At 48.9% G+C, this 24,504-nt stretch overlaps 1 protein-coding gene across 2 annotated transcripts; it reads right to left on the reverse strand.

The window, feature by feature from the left end:
- Positions 1-477: 477 nt before the first annotated feature.
- On the reverse strand, positions 478-24,097 carry HARS1 (histidyl-tRNA synthetase 1). 2 transcript variants are annotated; one of them, XM_084636045.1, is made up of 13 exons: positions 23,934-24,097; positions 23,619-23,708; positions 18,989-19,108; positions 18,296-18,391; positions 17,099-17,224; positions 16,735-16,842; positions 12,660-12,758; positions 7,764-7,857; positions 7,302-7,429; positions 6,978-7,220; positions 3,065-3,181; positions 2,004-2,150; positions 478-1,031 (listed from the first exon to the last, which is right to left on the reverse strand). In XM_084636045.1, exons 1-13 carry the CDS (start codon positions 24,024-24,026, stop codon positions 972-974), a joined length of 1,521 nt encoding a protein of 506 aa, XP_084492171.1. In that variant the 5' UTR covers positions 24,027-24,097; the 3' UTR covers positions 478-971. The 2 variants fall into 2 exon arrangements, with proteins under 2 accessions (XP_084492171.1, XP_084492172.1); XM_084636046.1 differs by lacking the exon at positions 6,978-7,220.
- Positions 24,098-24,504: the final 407 nt, after the last annotated feature.

The following is a 24,504-nucleotide window of genomic DNA, read 5'->3' on the forward strand; positions in this document are numbered from 1 at the left end:
AATGAATGATGGAATCAAGTCCTAATGCATTTAAACCACAATGGGAGGACTCTATGGAATTTTATACATTAAAGGGGGGATTAGGAGCAGCCTGCTGCCCTTCATAGGGAATTTAGTTGATTATGAGTGACTGGCACAAAGTTAAATTACTTCTACAATACTTAAGGAATTAGATAAGAATAGAGATGGCAGGGACATCCTGGCTACCTCCTGCTTCTGCACACCACTCAACTCAGGTCTTCATTTTGCTTTTTCTTCAATGTTTCCAATGGGAGTTTCCAGATAAGGCTTTTCACTGCACACTCCAAAATACCATCCCCAGTGCACTTTTTAAAAGGTCTCTGGAACTCAAGGAATGGAACAGCAGCATCAGTGACATTTAACACCCGGCCCTAGTCCAGGGGGAGTGCGGGGGAAGAGGAACAGAAACCTTGACATACTGGCAATTCCAGAAGACAGTCACACAAGAGGCAGGTGTGGGACTGTCAGAAGGTTTATTAAACTTGCTTAGAATGTTTTACACTTCGAGACAAGGTCATTTGCCCTCTAGGCAGAGAAGTGACACTGTGCAGAACATTTATTCAAACAGAAAGGAACATGAAGCTATGACCAAGATCCTCAGTGTCTGCCAATGGCCCAGGGCGCTACAGCTCTGCCCAGTAATAGTAATGATTACAGACACACGGCTGGCATTCTCCAGAGTGTCTCAGGAAACATCCTCTCCAGCTCTCTCACTGGCTATGCCCAGGAGCACAGCGTTCTTTAAAAAGCAAAGCAGCATCTCTGCTCCCTCTGGGAAAAGGAATTTCATGATAAAATAATAAATACGGCTTCAAAGACCCCTGTGTCCCCACTGACATGTCATGAGCAAAATAGCCAAGAACTGCGGCATTTAGAGAGGAAATCTCTAAAGTCTTCCCCTTCCCCAGTATCAGTTGAAATCCAACAAACTAGCAGGTGTGGCTGGGAGGCTAGGGCTGGCATGTTCGCCTCTTGATTTCCTCAATGAGGTTTTCCCTGCGAACATCAATCTGAAAAACAAATACAAAATGAATTAATAGAACCACTCCCCTCCTATAATCTAGCCTCCTCCCGGAACCATTCTTCTCCAGTCCATCCAAGAATACCCCAAATCGCACGCACTGCCCTGTCTGACAAAAGAGCACCAAGCCGCCCTCCCACAGATCAAGCCAAAGTACTCAAAACTGTTCATTTTTGAAGTAATGTTTCTAACACACACACCTCTTCTCTGCAAAAGAACTCCTAGGTAAGTGGCTCTCCAACTTGATTCGTCTCTAGCACAGGGTCCAATCTAAACAGTTTTTAATAACTCCTTTCTCTATGGCATCCTTAAGAGCTGGTTGCCTAGCGCACAGAGAATGCTGCTATCCACCTTCTCATGCAAAGAAGCACGACCATATCCAACACGTTCACAGGCTCTCCCTGACTGTAGGAGCCAGTTCAAAGTTGCCCTTGTTTCTGAACCATCCCTCTGTAGACTTGCTCCAGCTTATACGTGCTAAGTATTGTCACCAAATCACAGACCTTATCTCCACTCCCCTCCCTGTCCACATCTAGCATCTGCCTCCCCTCTGTCTCCACACTCAGTTTAGCCATTGTCGGTGGGCGAGCCTTCTTCTCTGCAGTACCTGCCACATCAAACAGCCTTCCTGTATCTCACTGACTCTTCAAGTCAGATGAATGTGCCTAGCTCCTTTGATATCTTCTGCTGTTATTAACTCTAAGGCCTCCTGAGATGCAATATGTGGGAAGGTCCCCATACTAATACAGCTGCATTATATCCACTGTTGGGGTATAAAGGAGAAATTCAGCAAAGGTACCCAAGAATCATTCATGTGGCTGAGAGATTACTGACACCTCAATCTCTCTTCCTACATCCATTCCCACGTAGTGGGGTGGCTTTAGTCCATTTCATCTTTGGCAAGACAAAGCCTGTTAATGTCTATCTTCAGCCTATCACTTATATGCAAAGGCATCCTCACCTCTTCCCTAGTAGCTACGACTCGCAGCTTGACAACTCCATCCTTCAGCTCCTGCTCTCCTATGATGGCAACGAGAGGGATTCCCGTGTCTTCACAATACTGCAGCTGGTTCAGCAGCTTGGGGTTCTTCTTATACAGCATCTCTGCCTAGGGCGGGACCCACAGTACAGCAATAGATTTAATACCTGCTGATTTCTTCAGGCACCCACTTGTCATTCCTGTTCTTGGATTTCCCCATCTAATTTGCATTTGAGGCAGCAGGACCAGATCTCTCAATCACCAGGCAGGGCTCCCCACTTTTGAAAAGCAACCCAATTAGAATGCTTCCAAAACTGGAACAGCTTACCCAGCATTAGCAAAGTGTACCATGGGCACAGGTGGAGCTCTTTTCCTCTGCACTGCTTTGCTGAAGCACAGGGAGCCTCTCCTATCAGTTCCAATGGTGGGTCTGGCAGCTGAGGCTAGAGAGCAAAAGATGCAATATTCCCCAGCCAGGCATGGCATCAGGGGCGTGGCACAAGGCTCTTTGTCTTAGCTCTGCTGGCATCAGAAGGGCAACCGATTCATGCCATGTTAGAGAGTGACTTTTGCCCTGTAGAAGAGGTTAGCAATATTCCCAACTTGGAAACCAACCTGGAGCCAAGTGAGAGCTTGTGTAAAGGATTTCTAGTGCTGCACAACCCAGGGAAAACAGGAAGTCTGGAAACCACCTGCTGCTGCTGCCAGGATGTAGCGTGTACAACTTTCCTTAAAGGGGTGCCAACCCTCCTTCCCAGCGACTGGCAGCTCTGGCCCTGCCTTGTGTACAGCAGAGGGAATGCCTAATTGTAGGAATGGTGAAGCTGGATAGACGAGAACAGGCAGCAAGGTCACATTCAAGTAGGCAAGGCTTGCTGCTCACGTGGCATGTCTCCCCAGAGTGTCTCCCTCCTCCCCACTTATGGGGTTAGGGTAACAAGAACAGGAGAATGGCTCTAAGCCCATGACCAGCACTGGGAACGGAAGGGCTGGAGCCAACCAGTTTCCTTCCTCTCCCTCACTCAGACTCTGCTCAGCCATACCTTGATCCCAGAATCCCACAGCTCAGAGATGAGCTTCAGTCTGTCTTCAAGGAGTTTCTTCTGTGCAGCCGCTACAAGCACCTGTGTCTCTGTGGTCCGGATCTTTTCCTCTGAAGCCTGGATGCAGGGACAGAGTCTTGTGAGAGTTGTTGACGACGTATAGAAACACCCAGCCGCTCATGTGCTGAGACACTCCTTGCCCCCCACTGACCCTTTCTATCAGGAACCACCACCACTTCACACAGAGCATTTTGCATGCATGGATTCAATGGGACTGGAAAGCCAGTAGCTTTGACAGTGGAAGGACAAGCCAGCAGCAGCAACGCAGTGGAAGAGCCCCTGGGAATCCCAACAAGCCAAATCCCCACAGTTCTACATCCTACTTCCTTTGGGATCCAATCTCATTTAAAATGCAGTTTCTAGCTTTCCCCTCTCTAGTGCCACGGCACTGGAGTTTCTGCTGGACATGAGCAATTCCATGGAAGCTTCCCCTCAGAGGCCTTCCCAGTGTAACAGATGTACTCTCACTGATGTAGCCTTACAAAAAAACATCACCAGCTCCACAGCAGCAGCAGGAAAGGTGGGACCCCGACCAAGCCAGGAACCACTAAGTAAACAATACCAAGCTAGAACGAACACACTCTCTCCCCCTTCTGCCCCACTGGAGGCCAGGAGCTTCACCATCTTTATGCTCTTCCTCCCCTTTCTGCCAGTTACTCAATGTGGCATTTTCCTGCCTCAATTTTCCTGAGAGGCCCCTTGTAAAGCTCACCTGTTAAGGAGAAGCAGTGGGCTTGTGCCCCAAGCTGGAGAGGAGGTGGTGGCCTAAATAGATTTGTTTTCTTAACATGAGAAAAATCAGATCTTGTCTGGTCTGTATTTGTAAGGGGACTATGGCTGACTAGAGAGCTAGGGTCATGAAATCACAAGAAACTGAAACATAAGCAATTGAGCAGGGAAGGGATTTGCAGTCAGGTTGCTTTAGACTAGGTGGTCTGCCCCTTTAAGGGCCAGGCAGCCCTGTTATGAGGCAGAGCCCATTTAAGAACAGGTGTTTGGACTTGGGAGAGGGAATGATCAGCTCCAGCTGGGAAGGGTCAGGTGCTTCCCATACAGACTGAAAGAGCTCAGAGGAGGGAAGCTACAGGAAGCAGGTTGGTTATTGTGGCAAGGGACCTCCCAGGGTGACGGTCCTTAGAACGACTGGGGAAGAGCCTTGTTTTGTGTTAGTTTGTGAGTTGTGTGTTTGAACAATTAATGAAGCCCTGAGGAAAAGGGTCCAATCCAGCCTCTGGGATGGTGCCAATCCTGCTGGGGCTGTGGAGATAAGTTAAAATAGCCAGTAGGCTGCTGGCTTAACTCCTGACAAAAGACTTGGCAGAAAAGTTCCCAGGAACAGATGCCCCTCCAGCCCAGCAAGGAAGGGGCTGGGGAACGGAGGAAGGAACAGGAGCAGAGGTCAGAGGTAGCACCATGGCGATGGGGCAAGGCACCTTCACAATTCTGCAGTGACAGACACTGCTTTCTCCAGTTAGAATGTGAGCTCCTACCTCCCTGCTCAGTGTACTAAAATCCATGAACATACCATGTGGTAGCTGTCACCCTGAGAACTCTGTGCTGTACCACTTTATCTTTTGGTCAATAAGTTCTTTGGGGCAGGGGCTGCGTTTTCCATCTTCCTAGGTGTTAAAGCAGCATGTGGCCTGAGGAAGCCCCGATTCTGATCAGGGCCTTTGGACATAACCACACTATGAATAACAAGAGAGGAATATCAGAGCTTTGTCCCATGAAGCAGAGGCAGGGAAAATTCCCAGACTGGGTCTCGTCTCCCTTGTTTCTTGGAAACTGGGGCTGGATATGCTTCATTTTGATGGTAAAAACAAAAAGCCTTTTTCTGGGAAGTCCTTCCAGTCCTTGTTATACATTGTGGAGTATAAAAAAGGACTTGGCCATCCACTGCTTGTCTCCTTTAACCCTTGATGCTCTCCCTTTTAATTGGCCAGCCTCTGCTCTGTAGTCAGTGCAATAGCAAGTGGGCACATGATCTTTAACTGTGGCTACAACCTGCTGTCCCTATCCCCTGGAACGGAGCACAGCAGAGTTAAAGTCTGGCTAACAGCTCTATGACTGAGTAGCCCAGAGAAAGAGACAGCAATGGCTTTCATAGAATCATAGAATATCAGGGTTGGAAGGGACCTCAGGAGGTCATCTAGTCCAACCCCCTGCTCAAAAGCAGGACCCAACCACAATTAAATCATCCCAGCCAGGGCTTTGTCAAGCCTGACCTTAAAAACTTCTAAGGAAGGAGATTCCACCACCTCCCTAGGCAACGCATTCCAGTGTTTCACCACCCTCCTAGTGAAAAAGTTTTTCCTAATATCCAACCTAAACCTCCCCCACTGCAACTTGAGACCATTACTCCTTGTCCTGTCCTCTTCCACCACTGAGAATAGTCTAGAACCATCCTCTCTGGAACCACCTCTCAGGTAGTTGAAAGCAGATATGAAATCCCCCCTCATTCTTCTCTTCTGCAGACTAAACAATCCCAGTTCCCTCAGCCTCTCCTCATAAGTCATGTGTTCCAGTCCCCTAATCATTTTTGTTGCCCTCCGCTGGACTCTCTCCAATTTATCCACATCCTTCTTGTAGTGTGGGGCCCAAAACTGGATACAGTACTCCAGATGAGGCCTCACCAGTGTCGAATAGAGGGGGACGATCACGTCCCTCGATCTGCTCGCTATGCCCTACTTATACATCCCAAAATGCCATTGGTCTTCTTGGCAACAAGGGCACACTGCTGACTCATATCCAGCTTCTCGTCCACTGTCACCCCTAGGTCCTTTTCTGCAGAACTGCTGCCTAGCCATTCGGTCCCTAGTCTGTAGCTGTGCATTGGGTTCTTCCGTCCTAAGTGCAGGACCCTGCACTTATCCTTACTGAACCTCATCAGATTTCTTTTGGCCCAATCCTCCAATTTGTCTAGGTCCCTCTGTATCCTATCCCTGCCGTCCAGCGTCACAGCCCTCCAGTGTCACCTTTCAAGTCACTTTGTTGTCTGCTGGGCTGGGGACTTCACTAATAATAAATCCACTATACAGAATTCCCCAGTGCCCTTTGCTGTAAATGTGACACATGGGAACAGACCTCCAAAGCCAGCTATTATGAGACTCTCCTCCTTGCCAACGGGATCTCCTCCTGCTTTATCCCCGTATGGGCAACGGAAGGGGTTGAGTTTGGCACTGGAGTTATCCACTGCTGCCAGCCATTATGGCTGACCTTCCCAGAAGTGGCCCTTGAGTCAAAGTGCCTCAGGTTTTGGGTGCCCAAACCGAGAGCTGTCAGGTGTGACCGTAAGAGGCATGAACAGCTTCCACTGGCTCCAGCTAGAGTTTGGGTGCTCAGCACCTCAGAAAGCCAGGTCCATGGCGTCTCAGGCTGGGCACCTAAATTAGTGGGCACTTTTGAAAATCTGTCTGTAAATATAGTCAGGGCCACCATCCACTCTGCAAAGAGGGATCTAGCCCCTCCGTCTCATGACATTCTAAGCTTTACCTGCCTTGAGAGTGAACTGTGTGATGTAAGAAGTGCCCAATTCCTCTTTTCTTAAGAGTTGTCATGTGAGCAGGGCCTTAGAGGCTCTGACTCCAGATCTGAACCCGGGTCTTTTGTTGCCAGATGGAGCTACAGAGACTGCTCAGCCACTACTGTGCTATTTACCTACCTAAAATAGGTTGATCATGTAGAGCCACAGGAATCTGATTTAGGCAACTAAGTGGCTGACCAACACAGGTTGTGAGCCTCCACTCACCCCCACTCTGCAGCTTTTGATCAGCCCTGTGTCAGCTGGGAGGAAAGGCAGGTGCCAGTCTGTCCCCCAGGATCAAAGGAGGAGGAGGAATCAGGTGGCAGTCACCTCCACTTTCTGCTCCATGATGGAGAAGATCCGCTCGATTCCGATGCTGACTCCCACACAGGGCACCTTCCGCCCCTTGGGGTCGAACATCCCCACCAGCCCATCATAGCGGCCACCTCCAGCCACACTGCCCACGCTGACCGGCTCTTCCTTGTGGGCGTTCTGAGGCTGCAGCAGGATGGCCTCGTAGATCACCCCAGTGTAATAATCCAGACCCCGTGCCAGGCTCAGGTCAAAGGAGATCTGCGGAACAGGAGGGGAATCCCATTACCAGGCACAACAAATGACCCAATCAGGCCTGCTCAGTGTCCCTCCACCACTCACCTTATCTGCAATGCCAAACAGGGTCAGGTACTCAAACAGCAGCTTCATGTCTCCCAGCCCCTCTCGGGCCAGCTTGTTCTGGGACAGCTTAGTGTCCTGGAGCAGCTGCTCAATCAGACCCAGCCCACCTGCAGAAATGACACACAATTAAAATATAAAAGGCAGGGAGGGCTTGGGCTCCCATGGGCTCGCTCCACTCAGCCTGGCCCACAGCCACCTGCTCACTCCTCCAGCCTCTCTATCTCCCTCCCAGGGGATACCGACCACGCACCTTACCTGCGATGTACAGGCTGCAAGTCAGCTCAGCCTGGGCAAGAGCAGCTAAACCTCTGGGGAACCCTGACCCTCCCCATATAGAGACCAAGGAAATTGGAGCGACTGGTGAAGTGACCCACACAGGCTCTCCGCTGACATGGGTGAGGCCGGACAGGGAACCAAGTTTCACAGCTCCACAGAACTCACCATGCAGTTGAACGTATTCCCCGATACGATCTGCAGCCTCTCGCGAGAGCCCCTTCTCTCCAACCATCTCGCTCTTCACATCCTCCCATGTTGCCTGGGGAGGGGGAGATGAGAATGTTAATCACAGCTCCCCAGGCTGAACCTGCTGCTCCTGGGAGTTCTCAGTGGAGCGCTCATCACCATCTCTCCCTGTCTGCCACTGTTCTGCTTCATATAAATAGAGCAGCAAAGAGGAATTGGGAAATCAGACTCTAAAGCACCTTGATGCCTCAGAATTCTAGGATCTAGTCAATTTCTCTCATGTGAAGCAGAACAATGTGGGGCAAGGTGTAAAAGAAGACACAGAAAAAATGGTTACAAGAAGAGAAAGTGAGAACACAGCTAGAAAACGCTAAGAGAAAATAAGAGGGGAAAAAAGTACTGCAGGGTAGACAACAAGGAACACTTTGCCGAAAAACCTACCCCACAGCACCAAGGTTGGTAAGTATTTATCTCCCCTCTTTTAACAGAGGGGAAACTGAGGCACATAGTGGTTAAGTGACTTTTCCAAAGTCATAGCTAGAGTCAGCTTCAGAGCTGGGATTAGCTGTGGTACCTGGGCTTCTGGTCCTGGGATCACACCACTACAAAGAAAGAGGCAGCGATGAAGAGGGACAGATTGGCTACTTTTGTTAGTGACTCAGTTGTCTGTGGAACGATGCAGGCTGGCAACATTTACAAATGAAAAGCCAATTATGTATTTTAGTAGCCCACTAGACCAGGCCATTCACTCCCCTCCTAACTACTATATTTCTTGGGAGTGCTACACCAAAGAGCATATCCAATGATCCAACACATACTACCCACTTACCTATGCATCCCCTCAGGGCATTGTTACTCTGACAACGTTACCCCTTACCCTACCTTAAAATCATCTTGTAAATCCAACCCTGGGACAGCAGCTCTAATGGAATTCATCAAGCAAGAACATGGAGCAAAGCTATCACAGAACTCAGGGGTTACATAGCAAACAAAAAGAAAAGGAGTACTTGTGGCACCTTAGAGACTAACCAATTTATTTGAGCATGAGCTTTCGTGAGCTACAGCTCACTTCATCGGATGCATACCGTGGAAACTGCAGAAGACATTATATACACACAGAGACCATGAAACAATACCTCCTCCCACCCCGCTGTCCTGCTGGTAATAGCTTATCTAAAGTGATCATCAAGTTGGGCCATTTCCAGCACAAATCCAGGTTTTCTCACCCTCCGCCCCCCCACACACAAACTCACTCTCCTGCTGGTAATAGCCCATCCAAAGTGATCACACTATCAGAGCCACACTATCAGAGGCTCGTTCACCTGCACATCCACCAATGTGATATATGCCATCATGTGCCAGCAATGCCCCTCTGCCATTTACATTGGTCAAACTGGACAGTCTCTACGTAAAAGAATAAATGGACACAAATCAGATGTCAAGAACAACATTCATAATCCAGTAGGAGAACACTTCAATCTCTCTGGTCACGCAATCACAGACATGAAGGTCGCTACCTTACAACAAAAAAACTTCAAATCCAGAATCCAGAAACTGCTGAATTGGAATTCATTTGCAGATTGGATACTATTAATTTAGGCTTAAATAGAGACTGGGAGTGGCTAAGTCATTATGCAAGGTAGCCTATTTCCCCTTGTTTTTTCCTTACCCCCCCCCCCCCGACGTTCTGGTTAACCTTGGATTTAAACTTGGAGAGTGGTCAGTTTGGATGAGCTATTGCCAGCAGGAGAGTGTGTGTGTGTGGTGTGTGTGTGTGTGTGTTCTCGGGTGGGGGGGTGAGAAGGCAGTTTCCAGCACAAATCCTGGCTTTCTCACCCCCCCCGCTCCCCCAGAACACAAAAGGATACGCGGCCTAAAATGTTTGAAAACCTCTGGTCTGGAGCAATGGGGGAAGGAGGGCTGCTAAAGACCAGCTGCTGCACGCTTTGTTTTATTTACAACTACTCAATATAGTTAGTTTACTAACCACTCTGCCTTTTCCTGTGTGTGCCGAGAGATTTCACTAGAGCAGCTGTGTAAATTTTTCTCCCCCAAATTCCTCTGAATTAGTAAACATTCCAGCAAGTTTCCAAGTGTCCTACTGACACCCTTTGCTACCCACATAGGGATGTGCAACTCCCAGTGACGCCAAGGGTAGTGCTTGCTGTGCGCTTGCAGGGGTGGGCCCTGTGTATAAATTTCTCACTGTTAATACTTTCAAACATATGAAGATAATTGAAGTACAGCAGACATCTCAGCTGCAAGGATGGCTCTCAGTGCTGTGAGTAGAGGCAAAGCCAGATTAAGGCACAGACACTATAGGTCCCAGCACAAGGGTCCCCTTCTCCTACAGTCGGGTGAGCACATCAGAATCTCAGCTTTCGTAAAAAAGTTCCAAGCCCTCATAAAGTAGACCCTCAGTTATGAACTGACCAGTCAACCACACACTTCATCTGGAACTGGAAGTACACAATCAGGGAGCAGCAGAGACCCACTCTCCCAAAAAAGAAGCAAATACAGTACAGTACTGTGTTACATGTAGACTACTAAAAAAATAAAGGGAAAGCAGCATTCTTCTTCTTCACAATAAAGTTTCAAATCTGTATTAAGTCAATGCTCAGTTGTAAACTTTTGAAAGAACAGCCATAATGTTTTGTTCAGAGTTACAGACAGTTCAGGGTTACGAACAATCTCCATTCTTGAGGTGTTCATAACTCTGAGGTTCTACTGTATTTTCAAAGGAAAGCTCAAAAACACAAAGTGTAACTGGTGTAGCTATATCTGCCTGAGTCCACAGAGAGTCTGAAACAGCAGCTCTTAGAGGGGTAACTGTCCTATGCATCTCAACCAGGTATTAACATCAATACTCAATGCATGGTGTCGGGGTGGCCAATACCACCCCAGCACAGGATTGTGCATATGGCAGGAGGAGAAGATTACAGTGGGCGCAACCCAACCTCCCAAGCAACTACACCAGCTACCAGGTTAAGTACTTTGGAAGCTCCCTGCTGTCACTGCTGCCCCTCTGGGAGAGGGGCTGGGCCCCTCCTGTTGCTGCTGCCCTAAAGGACAAGGGGGAAGAAGGAGACCCTATGCTAATGTCTGTGCCTCTCTGGGAGGGGAGAGGGCCCCCCTGCCATCAGGGCTCCAAGTGTGTGTCCACGGCAGAAGGAGGTCACAGAGCCCCACCTCTGTCACGATGTCCCTAGGTTGCCTTACCCTGGCTCCTTACCTGGGCTTTAACTCTGTTTACAGATTTTCCAGTGGTCTGGTTTCTGGCTCTGACTCTATCATAGAATCATACAATATCAGGGTTGGAAGGGACCTCAGGAGGTCATCTAGTCCAACCCTCTGCTCAAAGCAGGACTAATCCCCAACTAAATGTTCTTTTAAGGTTAATAACTTTTTTTAAGGTTTCCCCCTTTAGTTAGCGGAGAGGAGTAAAGCCATTCACAGCCTTAACTCCAGTTTGTAAAGTCTGCCTAGGAATTACAGTCAAGACTCCATTCAGCTGGGCAGCCAGCTGCAAAGAAAACTGTCTAGAGAGGCAGCTGAAGGCCAATCCACTTGTTGACCTCATTTCATCTTCACAAACCAAAGTGGAGGTGAGAATTGCTGCTATTGTTCCTCCTGGAGTCAAAGCTATTGACCAGAGCAGAGTGCTGGTGTGTTATCTTTAACTTTGGCTACAATAGAGAATTGCACCATTACAGCTTATCCACACTAGCCAGCCTGGTTGGCATAAGCCTGTCAACCACAAGAAATGGGCAGATTCCGTGCACTGTGGGTACCAATCCCAGCCCTCCCAGCTTCTTCAGGCTGGTCTCTCTTATCTTCCTCTGTACTTCCATTTGATTAGAACATGGAGATGGTTTCACCATTACCCCATCTCCCTAAGCACCCACAGTGCAGCTCCTTCCTTCCTCACAGGACACACAGGTTGCTAGGGCAGGGGATGCTTTGAAGTGACAAGTCCGCATATGACCCCAGCCTTCCACAGACACTACAGCCAGCAATGCCCAACCTCCACAGACTGCATGTCTCCTGCTTTGATGCTGGCTGGAGCATTGTTGAGCAGTAGAGCACTTGCTCACAGGGTGATATTTACAGAGCCATTGACAGGACAATGCCGCTACATCCTACTCATTTGCAAATTTACCTGACAGAACTCAGTCCTCAGTCACTTGAAGTGTGGCTCGCTTGCCGGATCCTAGCTTCTATACCCATCCTGCAGCAGTCTGCCACTATGCCAGATACCAAGGCTTTAGCAAGGTTCCATTAATACTACAGATCTGTGCTGGAGAACAGCTGGGCTGTAACGAGGTCCCCAGCACAACAGTGGATGTTGATGGCCCCAAAAACACTGAATTAGGAAAAAAAGCTTTTGAACATTCTGATGCAGCATGCCCAAATAAATTTGTTATAAGAGATGGTGCCCCAAGGACTCCTCGTTGTTGATGCAGCACGGATTCCAGATGGCAACCAGGAGTGGGGTGGTGGGATCCCTGCTCCAGACACACAGGAGCTTCACTACTCCAGGTTAATAACCAGCAGCTCGTACTTTAAGTCTTGCGATAGTGAATTAAGAGACCTGCAGAATCCCATCGATTTAGGGTGACTTGCATTGTCAATCTGTTTGCTCAGGACCCACTGGGGATGTTAAAGGAAATAGTGTAACTAGGTCTCCACAAAACACCCTATCTAGGTGCTGAACCCCCAATGCCCAACACACAGGGTGAAGAAGAGAAATAATTTAACATTTACTAGCATTCTCTAACCAACTTCCACTGCCCTTAGTCTGTCTGAGCAGTCTGTGCTGACTAGGAGGGCTGTGAAACCCACAAAGCAGCAGTAACAGGAAACTTCAGCCCTTACCTTGTCTAGTTTGTCCACAGTGGAGCAAATTGTTCGGAACTTGCTGTCTGGTACCCCACAAACTGCAAACATCCCATCGAGGATACGCCGGTCGTTGACCTGGGAGGAAGTAGAGTCTCTCAATGGGAACCAAATGGAAATATCCCAGTTACAACAAACTCTTCAGCTTCACTCCTCTATGACTTTGTGGGTAGAGAAGAGGGGCTGGCTGCCATCCCCATCCCACCTAGCCAGCTACCTCTACCATCATCAGCTCCCAGAAGTCCCAGGGGCTTAGCTGCTCCTGCTATGAAACAGTGGACAAGTGAAAACTGGATGACAATTTAGCTGGACTTTCAAAAGCCTCTGACAAAGGGCCTCACAGGAGACTGTTCAGAAATGAGAGTCATGGATGAGAAGTAAAGTCACATCATGGGACAGAAAACAAAGAGGAGGAGGAAATGTTCAGTTTTCAGCATGGCAAAGGTTAACAGCAGGTGCCCAAAGTTTCTGTATGAGATGAGGACCACCATTTACTGAAAACAACAACAAGCAGCAAGGTGGCAAAGTGACAATTATTACAGTTACCCAAGTCTGAGGAGCCAAGGTAGGTGTGTGGATGGCACAACAGCAGACAAAGCTCAATGAATTCCAATGTAAGGTAATGCACACTGCTGGGTTTCACATTAACTACCACCACTTGGGGAAAAAAACCTGAACATCAATGAAAACCGTGCAGCAGTGGCCAATAATGAAAACAGATGCAAAAGGAATGGGACAGGGAATACTGGAAATACTCAATCCATTAAATTCCTCAATGGCAGGCCCTCACCTGGAAGACCAATGACCGTTCCAGTCACCCTCTCTCAATGGAGAAAAAGCACAAAGAGTGGGGGTGCAGAAAGAGGGGAGAGCAGAGATTCAAAGTCTGGAAAGTCTTCCAGATGGGAAGAGACTCAAACAATTGGAATGAGTCTACAACAGAGATTAATTCACTAACAAAAAGTTTCCTTAACACAGAGTTAAGATTGCTGAATGGTATCTTGTGGCCTTGCAAAATGTCGACTCCAGGAAAACTCAGACTTCTGAAAAGAATCATGAAATACAGAGATAAGGTAAATGCCCAGACCTCCTTCATTCTGCCCCCCTGCAGCTGGCAACAGCCCCTTGGAATTAGCTGCATGCACTCCAGCTGCTTTCACTGCCTTAGATGTTGCTGAATTGAATGGTGGAGGGATTATCTGGAGCAGATTGGAAGAGCTGTGATTGAGATATGAAGCTATTGGGAGGAGCGGGTGTTGTGCCCTTCTAAGGCTGTGTGAGAGCCCCTCTCCCTGACCATGTGATCAAAGGAAAGAGGTGCATGCGTATCTTGGGAGATACACCTCATTTCAGTGTTACATGGCATGAGTAGCAGGGTGCAAGAGTCTTCTTGCCACCGGGATTATCAGCAGTTAGGTGGAAGTAAGATGAACGTTGTCTGTGGGTTTAATGAAGGGTAAGGGAAAGTACAGTAGAAAGCTGTAGTATTAGGTGGTATTGTGTGCCTAAGGGTGAAGGGGGGTGTACAATTTAGCAGCTGTAGTGTTCTTTCTGTGGGGCTGAATGTGGGGCAGGTGTAGGCAGCTCCTTTTCAGTACAATGCAAAGGCAGAGGGCAAGTATGTGTTATGGCACATGGGCACTCTGCTCCAAGAAGGCAGAGATATGGTTGTGTGGGCGTGGACATCTCTCTATTTCATGGTTTTCACAAGTTTGAATTTTGCTGAGCACGAGCTGTCACTGGGCAATCTTAACTCTGCTTTAACCAAATTTCTTGTCAGTGAATTTTCTATGGATTTTTTTTTTTTTAAACAGAAAGAAATGTTGGTAGGAGTTAGTGTTCATTATGGGGCAGTTGTAATTATCATATAGATTTGCAGTTGAGATGCGACTATGGCCATGGAATGAGAATTCCTGGCTCTCCCATAGTACTTTTCATCAGATCTCAAAGTACTTTACCAAGAAAGGAAACAGCATTATCCCTATGGGGACACCGAGGAACAAAGCAATGCTGGGACTTGGCCAAGGTCACTGAGCAGCCTGTGGCAGCACCAAAAATAGAGCCCTGATTTACTGAGTCCAAGTCCATTATTCTAACCACTAGACCACTTGGTAGCTGTCATTCCGGCATGCCCCTGCCATACACTTTGTGAGGCTTAGGAAGAGTTAGGCATATGCCTAACTGAAAAGCTAACCTCTCACAAATTTTGTTCTCAATTTTGCTCTCCCAAAGGGACAGTGGGTTTCATGCTGGGTCAGATGTCCAGCATTAGGGATCTCTGTGACAGGATCAGAGCCCAGGTTTGATCCATAGATCTGTGCACAAAAAATGCTGTTAGAATCTCTCAATTTTGAGAAAAGCTGGGAGTTTTTTTGGGAGGGGATTGATGGTGAGGGACTGTATCTTCAGAACCCCTTGATCAAATGATTCTAAATTTGGACCAATAACTTTAGCCCATGCCTCTGTGAGGCACACCTAATGTCAAAGTATATCCCAGTAACTATGTAGATTTTTAGATCACATAGAGTCATCATTTAAACAGAAAGCTGTTCTTAACTTTAACTAGCAGGGTACCAGTTCTGTATATAAGAGTACATGACAGAGAACTAATCTTTAATGAAGGGTAGAGAGGAGGTAAATTGGGCACTTCTAGTCACTTTCTCTCAGAATACAGAACAAAAACTACAATTACACCAAAAACTCAAGGGATTTTTTAATAGCACAATGCATAATTAACCTGTGCAACTCATCGCTACAAGATGTAACTGAGGCCAGCAGTTTAGCAGGATTAAAAAAGCAATCCAATGTTTATATGGAGAATGGGCACACCTGCAGTTAAACAAGGGAAGGAACAAATTTTTGGACAATTCTAAATCCTCCTATGTCAGGGCATAAACCAATCACTGACTGATGAAGGTCAGGGCAAGCAGCTTTCCCTGTGGGCAGGTTATTCCATAATTGTCCATCATGCGGATTCTTGCCCCTTCCTTAGAAGTACCAGCTGCTGCCACTGTCAGAGAAGATACTGGTTTAGATGGATTTTGGGTCAGATCCAGTCTGGCAATCCCTGGCAGCTCCCCGCGGGTGGTCCAACAACACAGATAGCCCCCATCATAACCAGATCCCCCTAGGAAAACCCAGCAACAAGATCGCGAGGGCTGGCTCCCACCCCTCCAGCTAATCCACAGAGCCCAGCAGTGTCTCGCTAGGTCTACGAATTCACCGGGGGCCTTGGCTGCCTTCAAGGTTCTCCCGACACCACTACTCTCATTGCTGTCTCGGGGCACCTGGTCCCTTTCTAACACCCTAGCTACCTCTAATTTTACCAGGTCCCATTGCCCCCACTTGTTCAAGGTAGACTCATAAGAGCTAGTGTCTGCACAGCAGCATGTGCTGCCACACATGGGCTGGGGGTTGGTCTCCTGTTGCGCAGCAGGGGCTCAGCCCAGGGAAAGATTCCCTGGAGGAGGTGATGGATTCTCAAAAGGGAGCAGGGATGAAGGTCAACAGTACAAGGCCTGCAGGGTGGAGGTGTGGAGCTTGCAGACTCAAGGTGCAACACGCAGGTCCTCACCATGAGCATCAGAAGCCCTGGAGAAGGAGACGAATACTACCGGACCCCTTTTTTAGCACTGGGTGCCCAACAAAGCAGTTGCCCTGCTGCCTGACTCCATCCACCAAAACAGGACAAGTTCTACACCTCCTGGAGCAAAGCACGTTAGACACGTAACAGAAATGAGGCATAACACCCTTTACTACAACAGGCAGAGAAGTTGGGTGACCCTGTCCGCCCCAGAACTCCCTTCTGAAGAGCAGCTTGAGATGGTGATTGCCGGGTGACAGCCAGAGTGAAGCCTGATAGTTTCTCTAGCATAGACAGTGCATAGAAAGGAGTTCCCACAGGCACTAGGGGTTCTGGATCCATCTGCATTGTGCATTACAGAGGGTGCAGGTGTTGCCAGGCTGAGACCATGAGCAAGTGGGAAGCAAGAATGCTCTTCACTTCACATCATCGTCCAGAGAAACCAGCACTGGCACCTGGCTCTGGTTTTACCTTAATGAGGAAGTCTCCGATCTGCAGCCCGCTCAGGATCTCATGCACGATCTTCAGACACTCAGCATCAGGAATCATGGGGTCAAACTGGCCGGCGATGTCAAAATCCTGGGGCACAAGCAAAGGCAGTGAAAATCTGGGCAGTGTAACACAATTGGGGGAGCCCAGCAGCAACCAGGGTCTCCATATATCCAGCTCCCCATGTGGCAGCCAGGCCCCAGACACAAATGAAGTTCTCTTCCTCCCTTTCCACTTCCTCGTGCTTTGAGCCAGCACTCTAGTCACAAATATAGGGCCACCTTGACTGAGTTCCTGGGGAACCCTGGGCCCAGACGTGGAGAGCATTCAGGCTGCCGGTACTCACACACTGGTAGAACTCCCTGTAGCGGCCCCTCGTCATGGCTGGGTTATCCCGTCTGTAAACTTTGGCAATGTGGTAGCGCTTAATGTTGGTGATTTTGTTCATTGCCAAATAACGAGCAAAGGGCACCTGAGCACAAAGGGTTAAGGGTGGAACGTAAGACGACCCTCCCATGGCTCGGAAGGTCCAGGACAAGAGCCATCCAGCCCTTCCAAAGGGGTTTGGTGTGGACAGGATCACCCAACTTCTCTGCATATAGTAGCAAAAGGTGTTATGCCTCATTTCTATTATGTGTCTAACCAGCCCGGTTATCACTCTTCAGGCAGAAGTCTGGTTAACCCCTCCCCTGTTATCCAGGCTCAGTAGGGGTACACACCCTTCTGCCAGGGGTAACAGCTAAGAGGCACTCATGCTCACCACTTCAATCACTGAAACCAAAGGGAAGAAAAGGAGACAGCCCTGCAGCAATTACTACTATCACACATTCTGCTTCATAAAGGCATCACAGCTTCATTAACCCCCATAAGAATTGCCATACTGGGTCAGACCAATGGTCCATCTAACCCAGCCTTCTGGCTTCCGACAATGGCCAGCAGCAGATGTGTCACAGGGAAAGAAAAGAACAGGGCAATTTATCAAGTGATCCATCCCCCATCATCCAGTCCCAGCTTCTGGTAATCAGAGGTTTAGGGACACTCAGAACATGGGTTTGTGTCCCTGACCATCTTGGCTAATAGGCACTGATGGACCTGTCCTCCATGAACTTATCTAACTCTTTTTTGAACCCAAGCATAGTTTTGGCCTTAATAACATCCCCTGGCAATGAGTTCCACAGATTGACTGTGCGTTGTGTAAAGACAAACTGCCTTATGTTTGTTTCAAACCTGCTGCCTATTAATTTAATTGGGTGATCCCTGATTCTTGTGTTATATTAAGGGGTGAATAACCATTAAAACAGCTGAGTACAGTGAGTCTGGCATAGCCAGGAACAGAACCCAGGTCTCTATTCCTAGACCTGTGCTCTTCCCATTGGGCCCTGTTGCATGACTGCCCCACCACTGAGGACCTGGAATCAAAAGACTCGGGGAGAGACTGCCCTCCCCATCTCCCTCTTGAGGCCTCCACATGACACTGCCCATCAGTGAATGTACTATGTAGGATGAAATCGGCACGCCAGGAGCAGGAACTGTGGCAGGATACAGTCAGGTCATAGCGAAGAGACAGCAGCTCTCCCCCCTGGTCTTTCAGGTCGTAGATGAGCTTTGAGTCCTCCCCATACTTCCCTGTCAAAGTTTCCTAAATGAAACAGAGAGATGACATCTTAGGTGAGAAGGGACAAAACCTAGGAGCACAAAGCTGCAACAAGAGGCTCAGTGAGGAAGCTAGGAGATGCCACATGATGAGCAAAGGGTGATCTAACCCTCCTTCAACCACAGCTTTACTACAGAAGGCTCTCACTTTCCATGGGAGCTGCTCACACTGAGGTCTTAGTCAGGGCAGCTGCCCTTCAGGTTATGACTAATGCAGCTACCATACTTTAAAATGCACCCAAAGATTTAAAGGGGCAAACAGCTACAGGCCTGGGGATCATGCCTTAATGGGTCAGTGCCTTAACCAGCAGAAAGAAAAGGAGTACTAGTGGCACCTTAGAGACTAACCAATTTATTTGAGCATAAGCTTTTGTGAGCTACAGCTCACTTCATAATAAATTGGTTAGTCTCTCCGATGAAGTGAGCTGTAGCTCACAAAAGCTTATGCTCAAATAAATTGGTTAGTCTCTAAGGTGCCACTAGTACTCCTTTTCTTTTTGCGAATACAGACTAACATGGCTGCTATTCTTTAACCAGCAGAGCCACCCCCTCCTTGATGTCACCACACAGCTCCTGCACTCACCTTCAGCTCAAACACAGGGGTGTCGATGACCTCAGCTCCATGGCGCTTGAAGGTGCTGATAATGATGTTGAAGACTTTCTCCCTGATGGCCATCTGCTTGGGGTTGTAGTCCCGGGTGCCCTGAGACCCCAAATCAAAGGGAAGTGGGTGAGAAGAAGAGCAGAGAACCATGGCCTGAGCTAGTGGAATGATTCTGCCCAGATGAACATTAACATAGATGGGTACACTGTGCATGGAAGAAGCCGAAAGGAAGGAAGTGGTGGACTAGGTGTGTCTAAAATACAAAGCCAGAAAGACAGGGATACACAACAGGGAACAGCATCAATACACCTGAGGAAAGGGAATTAACTAAAAGCAAAAGCTCAAGCACAGAGAAGAATTAGAGATCCTTGGACCATCTCTAAGTGCAGGTGGAAGCCATAAGATGCTGCCCAGAAGTGAGCTGGCTACTTATACAGCTGCTGGGTAGCACACAGCTAATGGGAGCCAGAGGTTCATAGACTACAGAGGGAAACTTCATGAGCCAGAAGGTGGAGAATCCAGCATGGATCCAATTACTTCTACAGGACGAATAGCATGCTTGGTCCTTTGCAGGCATGTAAGGTCCCTTTGCAAGGTCCCTGCCTTGAAGAGCTCACAATTTAGAGAAGCACCAAAGAAAGGAAGATGTTTCTGAGTCAGCGTCTGGTAAAATAACCCATCTAGAGGATAAGGCTGAGACGACAGAGGAGCTTTGGAAATTTAGGAATAAAGCATCAGGCTTATAGGTGTTTTAGTCTAAGAATTCCTTTACACAGAGAACTTGGACATTTTAGCCAGTGAGGCCAGAGGGTCTGATACTTGTCTCCTGAGTGCACCTTTGCAATGTGAACGGGATGAGATTTCTCATTCCATTTCTTCTTTGTTAGAACCACTGAATCATTCTGATCATCCCCTTCAGACAGCCAAAAACCACTATGGCTGACTATTAATAAATTCAGTCCTTACTCTCACATGGCAATTACCGGCTTTGCCTTTTCTACTGATAGAGTCATATGCAGTGTCAGGGAGAGAAAGGGGACACACAGTATGGAATAATGTGTGATTCTGTGGGCCAGAAAAGGAAGACCGGCTTTTAATGTTACGTTTACTGCACTGAGACGTCATTCAGGCAGAGAAACTGGGAGGCTGTGGCTAACAGGTTTTCAGATCTTGAGAAGCTGGGAATGGTCTCACATTTTAAACAACTAGAGACTTTCTTCCACTTTTGCGGTCTTACTAGTTACTTTTTTATTTAACTAAAATTTGGAGCACATGAGCTAGATGGATCAAGTTATCCAACCTTTCACCTACTAGTCATTGATTCAAATGCAGCCCACATTCATTACCATCCATAGGTTGCTTAGTGGCCTATGTGGAATGAGTTGAGGGGTCTCTGAGGGCTAGTGCCTAGCGTACAGATGTCCACATCACACACACTACCATCACAAATGGCATTAATTACCCGCTTGCTGCTGTTCTCAACAGAGGCCAAAAAATGACAAGGCCCAAGATTGAACTCCCATGCCCATAAGGATGGGCCCTTCTAGAAAGAGGCAGATATGTATGCAGGCGGCATGCTCTGCTGCTAGCCATCCCAGACGTTACATCTCACCTGACACCAAAAATCTCCATAAAACGACATTTCCATTGTTTTTAATCAAAAGTTTCTAGTGACTGCTTGTGAGGTCTCTAGCCCTAGCCACACTAGCAATTTTTTGCAATTATGCTGCCATTGGTCTAACACCAATGTGGCACCCTTGAGGCTAGGACGCGCAGCAGTGCTAGTATAGGCTAGCTGCCAGCTTTTACAGTGATAAAGACACTCTGCACTAGTGCTCCAGCTGCTACTAAGGCCACTGCTACTGTAACAGCAGGAGGCTGCCTGAAGATTGTGCCATGTGTACAGTGGCACAGCCTTTGAGCCTACAAATCTATTCAGCCATTTACACCACATTCATCACTGCCATTTGAGCAAACCATAGCTCTAAGCCAGCAGGGGGGTGGAGGGTGAGAAAACCTGGATTTGTGCTGGAAATGGCCCAACTTGATGATCACTTTTGATAAGCTATTACTAGCAGGAGAGTGAGTTTGTGTGTGTATGGGGGTGGGGGGTGGGTGAGAAAACCTGGATTTGTGCTGGAAATGGCCCACCTTGATTATCATGCACACTGTAGAGAGAGTGGTCACTTTGGATAAGCTATTACCAGCAGGAGAGTGAGTTTGTGTGTGTGGTTTTTGGAGGGGAGTGAGAGAACCTGGATTTGTGCAGGAAATGGCCCACCTTGATTATCATACACATTGTGAAGAGAGTGGTCACTTTAGATGGGCTATTACCAGCAGGAGAGTGAGTTTGTGGGGGGGTGGGGGCGGAGGGTGAGAAAACCTGGATTTGTGCTGGAAATGGCCCAACTTGATGATCACTGTAGATAAGCTATTACCAGCAGGACAGTGGGGTGGGAGGAGGTATTGTTTCATGGTCTCTGTGTGTACATAATGTCTTCTGCAGTTTCCACAGTATGCATCCGATGAAGTGAGCTGTAGCTCACGAAAGCTCATGCTCAAATAAATTGGTTAGTCTCTAAGGTGCCACAAGTACTCCTTTTCTTTTTGCGAATTCAGACTAACATGGCTGTTACTCTGAAAACTGTAGGTTGGGACCCTAAAATGGGGTCGCCAGGGCTGGCTCAGACTTGTTAGGAGCTGGGCCAAAGTCCGAGCCCCACTGCCTGGGACCGAAGCCAAAACCCAAGGACTTCAGGCCTGGGTGGTGGGGCTCAGGTTACAGGCCCCCTGCCTGGGGCTGAAGCTCTTGGGCTTTGACTTTGGCCTCCCCACCCAGGACGGTAGGACTCAGGCTTTGGCCCTGCCACCTGGGCTCAGGCTTTGGTTCCCCCTCCTGGTGTCATGTAATACTTTTTGTTGTCAGAAGGGGGTTGCAGTGCAATTAAGTTTGAGAACCCGTGCTCTAAGCAATGCTAACTTCCCTCATTTACTTGAATTGGGCTAATGGAAGCCACCTTATTACCTTTGAAATTGGGCACATATTTAAAGGAACCTGAAACAGACATCTGAAGAAGTGGGTATTCATCCACCACGAAAGCTTATGCTCCAATACATCTGTTAGTCTATAACAGGGATCTCAAACTCAAATGACTACGAGGGCCACATGAGGACTAGTACATTGGCCCGAGGGCCGCATTACTGACACCTCCCCCTGCGCTGCCTTCGGCCCAGTCCCCACTCCACCCCTTTCATGAGGCCCCGCCCCTGCCCCGCCTCTTCCCACCCCTTCCCTGCCCCCATTCCAACCCCTTCCGTGGATGGCAAGAGCAATATCTTAAAGAAAAGTTTTCTAGCCCTTCTCCTGGTGAATAGCCTTGAAGATGTAACGGATGCAAACTGGTCATCAGGGTTACTTATCACCACTATGCCCTAAAGATCACAGGTTAGTCACAGTCCTCTCACAGCCGCCCTGGGCTGGCCTTTGGTGTCCCTTCATTTTTCGGAAGACCCCATATCAGTTCACAGCTAGATGGGCACCGTTGCCCAGGCAACTGCTGATGGAGTTTGGGTGGCCACAAGCACCCTTTGAGACGGATGTCTTCAGCTGTCAGCTCATCTGCTGAGCAGCCAGCATGATCTCTGGTCAAAAACGAGCAGGTCAATAGAGAGAGGCAGCATGGTCTAGGGTTTCTCAGCCCATGGGTCAGGACCCAAAACTTGGTTGTCAGAGTGCTTCAAAGGGTCATATGGCAGCTCCTGTGGCTCCTGTCCCATGTGGCTGGCTGGGTTTGCCTCCCTGCTCCAGGCATTGCAGCCTCTGGGGTCCCATCGCCACTCACGTTTGGCCCAGCTATCATAATAACTGGAGTCTGGGTAGGCCAAATTTGAGTGAGTGGCACAGCAATCCCATGAGCTAGGTCACAACTCCACTCACTCAAATTTGGCCCAGTCAGGGAGCGGGGCCAAACCTGAGCGGTGCTGCAACCCTGGAGTTTGCAACACCCAGAGCAGAGAGCCAAGCCCAGCTAGCCCCATAGCATAGGAACTGCAGGAACTGCCAATGTGGGGAAAGTGCCAGGCAGGACCCAACCCACCCGGGATCCAACCAAAACCACCCCAGGGCCTCCTCCCCCAGACTATTTACTGGCATGTGACAGGCCATAAACATTTACAAATGGGTCCTGAGCCCAAAAAGGTTGAGAACCACTGATCTAGGGGGAGTATAATGGCTCCATGCAGGGCAAGATGGCAGTATTACTTGCCATATGGGGTGTCCCTTGCAGTGCACATGTGCTCACTCAGCCTGCTGTCAGTTACACCAGCTCTTCTGGAGTTTATGAAAACACAGGGTTTTATCCTGGCTTTGTTAACTGTCAGGAGGAAGCCCTGAAGTCTGGGACATTCATCTATCTCGAAGGCACAGGGTTAAACGATTTATTTATCAGCAGTGGAGACAGTTTCTCTTTAATGCACAGTAAAGTGTGGTCATAGCAGACAAGGCACTGAGGGATTTCTGGGAAGGTAGGGCTGGGATACACACAAAGCTGCACTGTTTAAACTAATGATGGGTTTCTAAACGCCTTAGAGTCCAGGGCTGGGGACTTACCTTTGGGGTCTTGAGGACAAACTTGTGTTTCCCCTCTTCTGTGCCCAGCTGCGCCTTCAGCTCCAGCAGCTTGGCCACCTGCTCAGCCACCTGGGGACAGAGACCGGGCGGCAGATGAACAGCACAACCCAGGGGAGGCATCTGGGTATCCCGCTTCCCCGGCCCCCTCCCCGGGCACCCCGTTTCCCCGGCCTCGCTCCGGGCATCCCCCCGGCCCGAGCCCCAGCCAACCCCCCCGGGAGAGGCGCGCAGGGGCGGGGCCGGGAGGGGGCGGTACAGCCCAGCCAGGGAGCCGCAGGGGGGGGACGAACTCACCTCTTCCGGACTGGCCTTCTCCTGCTTCAGCCGCCGCACCGTGTCCCCCTGGCGCCGTAGCGCCTCGTCCAGCTTCGCCGCCTCGTCAGCCATGGCCACCGCAGCGCCCTGTCAGCCCGGCTGCCGCACTCCCGTCTCCCCCCACCCCGGAACCTCACTGCACCGAGCATGCGCGGAGGAGATGGGCATGCGTAGTAGCAGCGTCCGAGGCCACTGCCCACATTTTGTCCTTCCCTGCTCTCTCAGCGTGCTGACTGGTCAGCGTGCCAGACAGAGCTGGGGAGCAGGTGGCCGGGCTATGGGCACAGCGAGACAGTCAGCAGTTAAAGTTACGCATGTCTTTAGTGCCTTGCTCCATCAAGTGTCCAGTTAAAAGCTTGATTGACAGTCCTGGTTGCTGATGCAGACTCCAGGGTGATCTCAGTGATACTACGGGGAAATAGATCCAGGAGGCCTGAAAAAACCTGTTTGCACCTCTAAGTCAGTGGCTCTCAACCTTTCCAGACTATTGAACCCTTTTCAGGAATCTGATTGTCTTGCATACCTCCAAGTTTCACCTCACTTAAAAACT

Source organism: Lepidochelys olivacea (assembly GCF_965140295.1).
Source record: "Lepidochelys olivacea isolate rLepOli2 genome assembly, chromosome: 8".
Lineage (NCBI taxonomy): Eukaryota > Metazoa > Chordata > Testudines > Cheloniidae > Lepidochelys > Lepidochelys olivacea.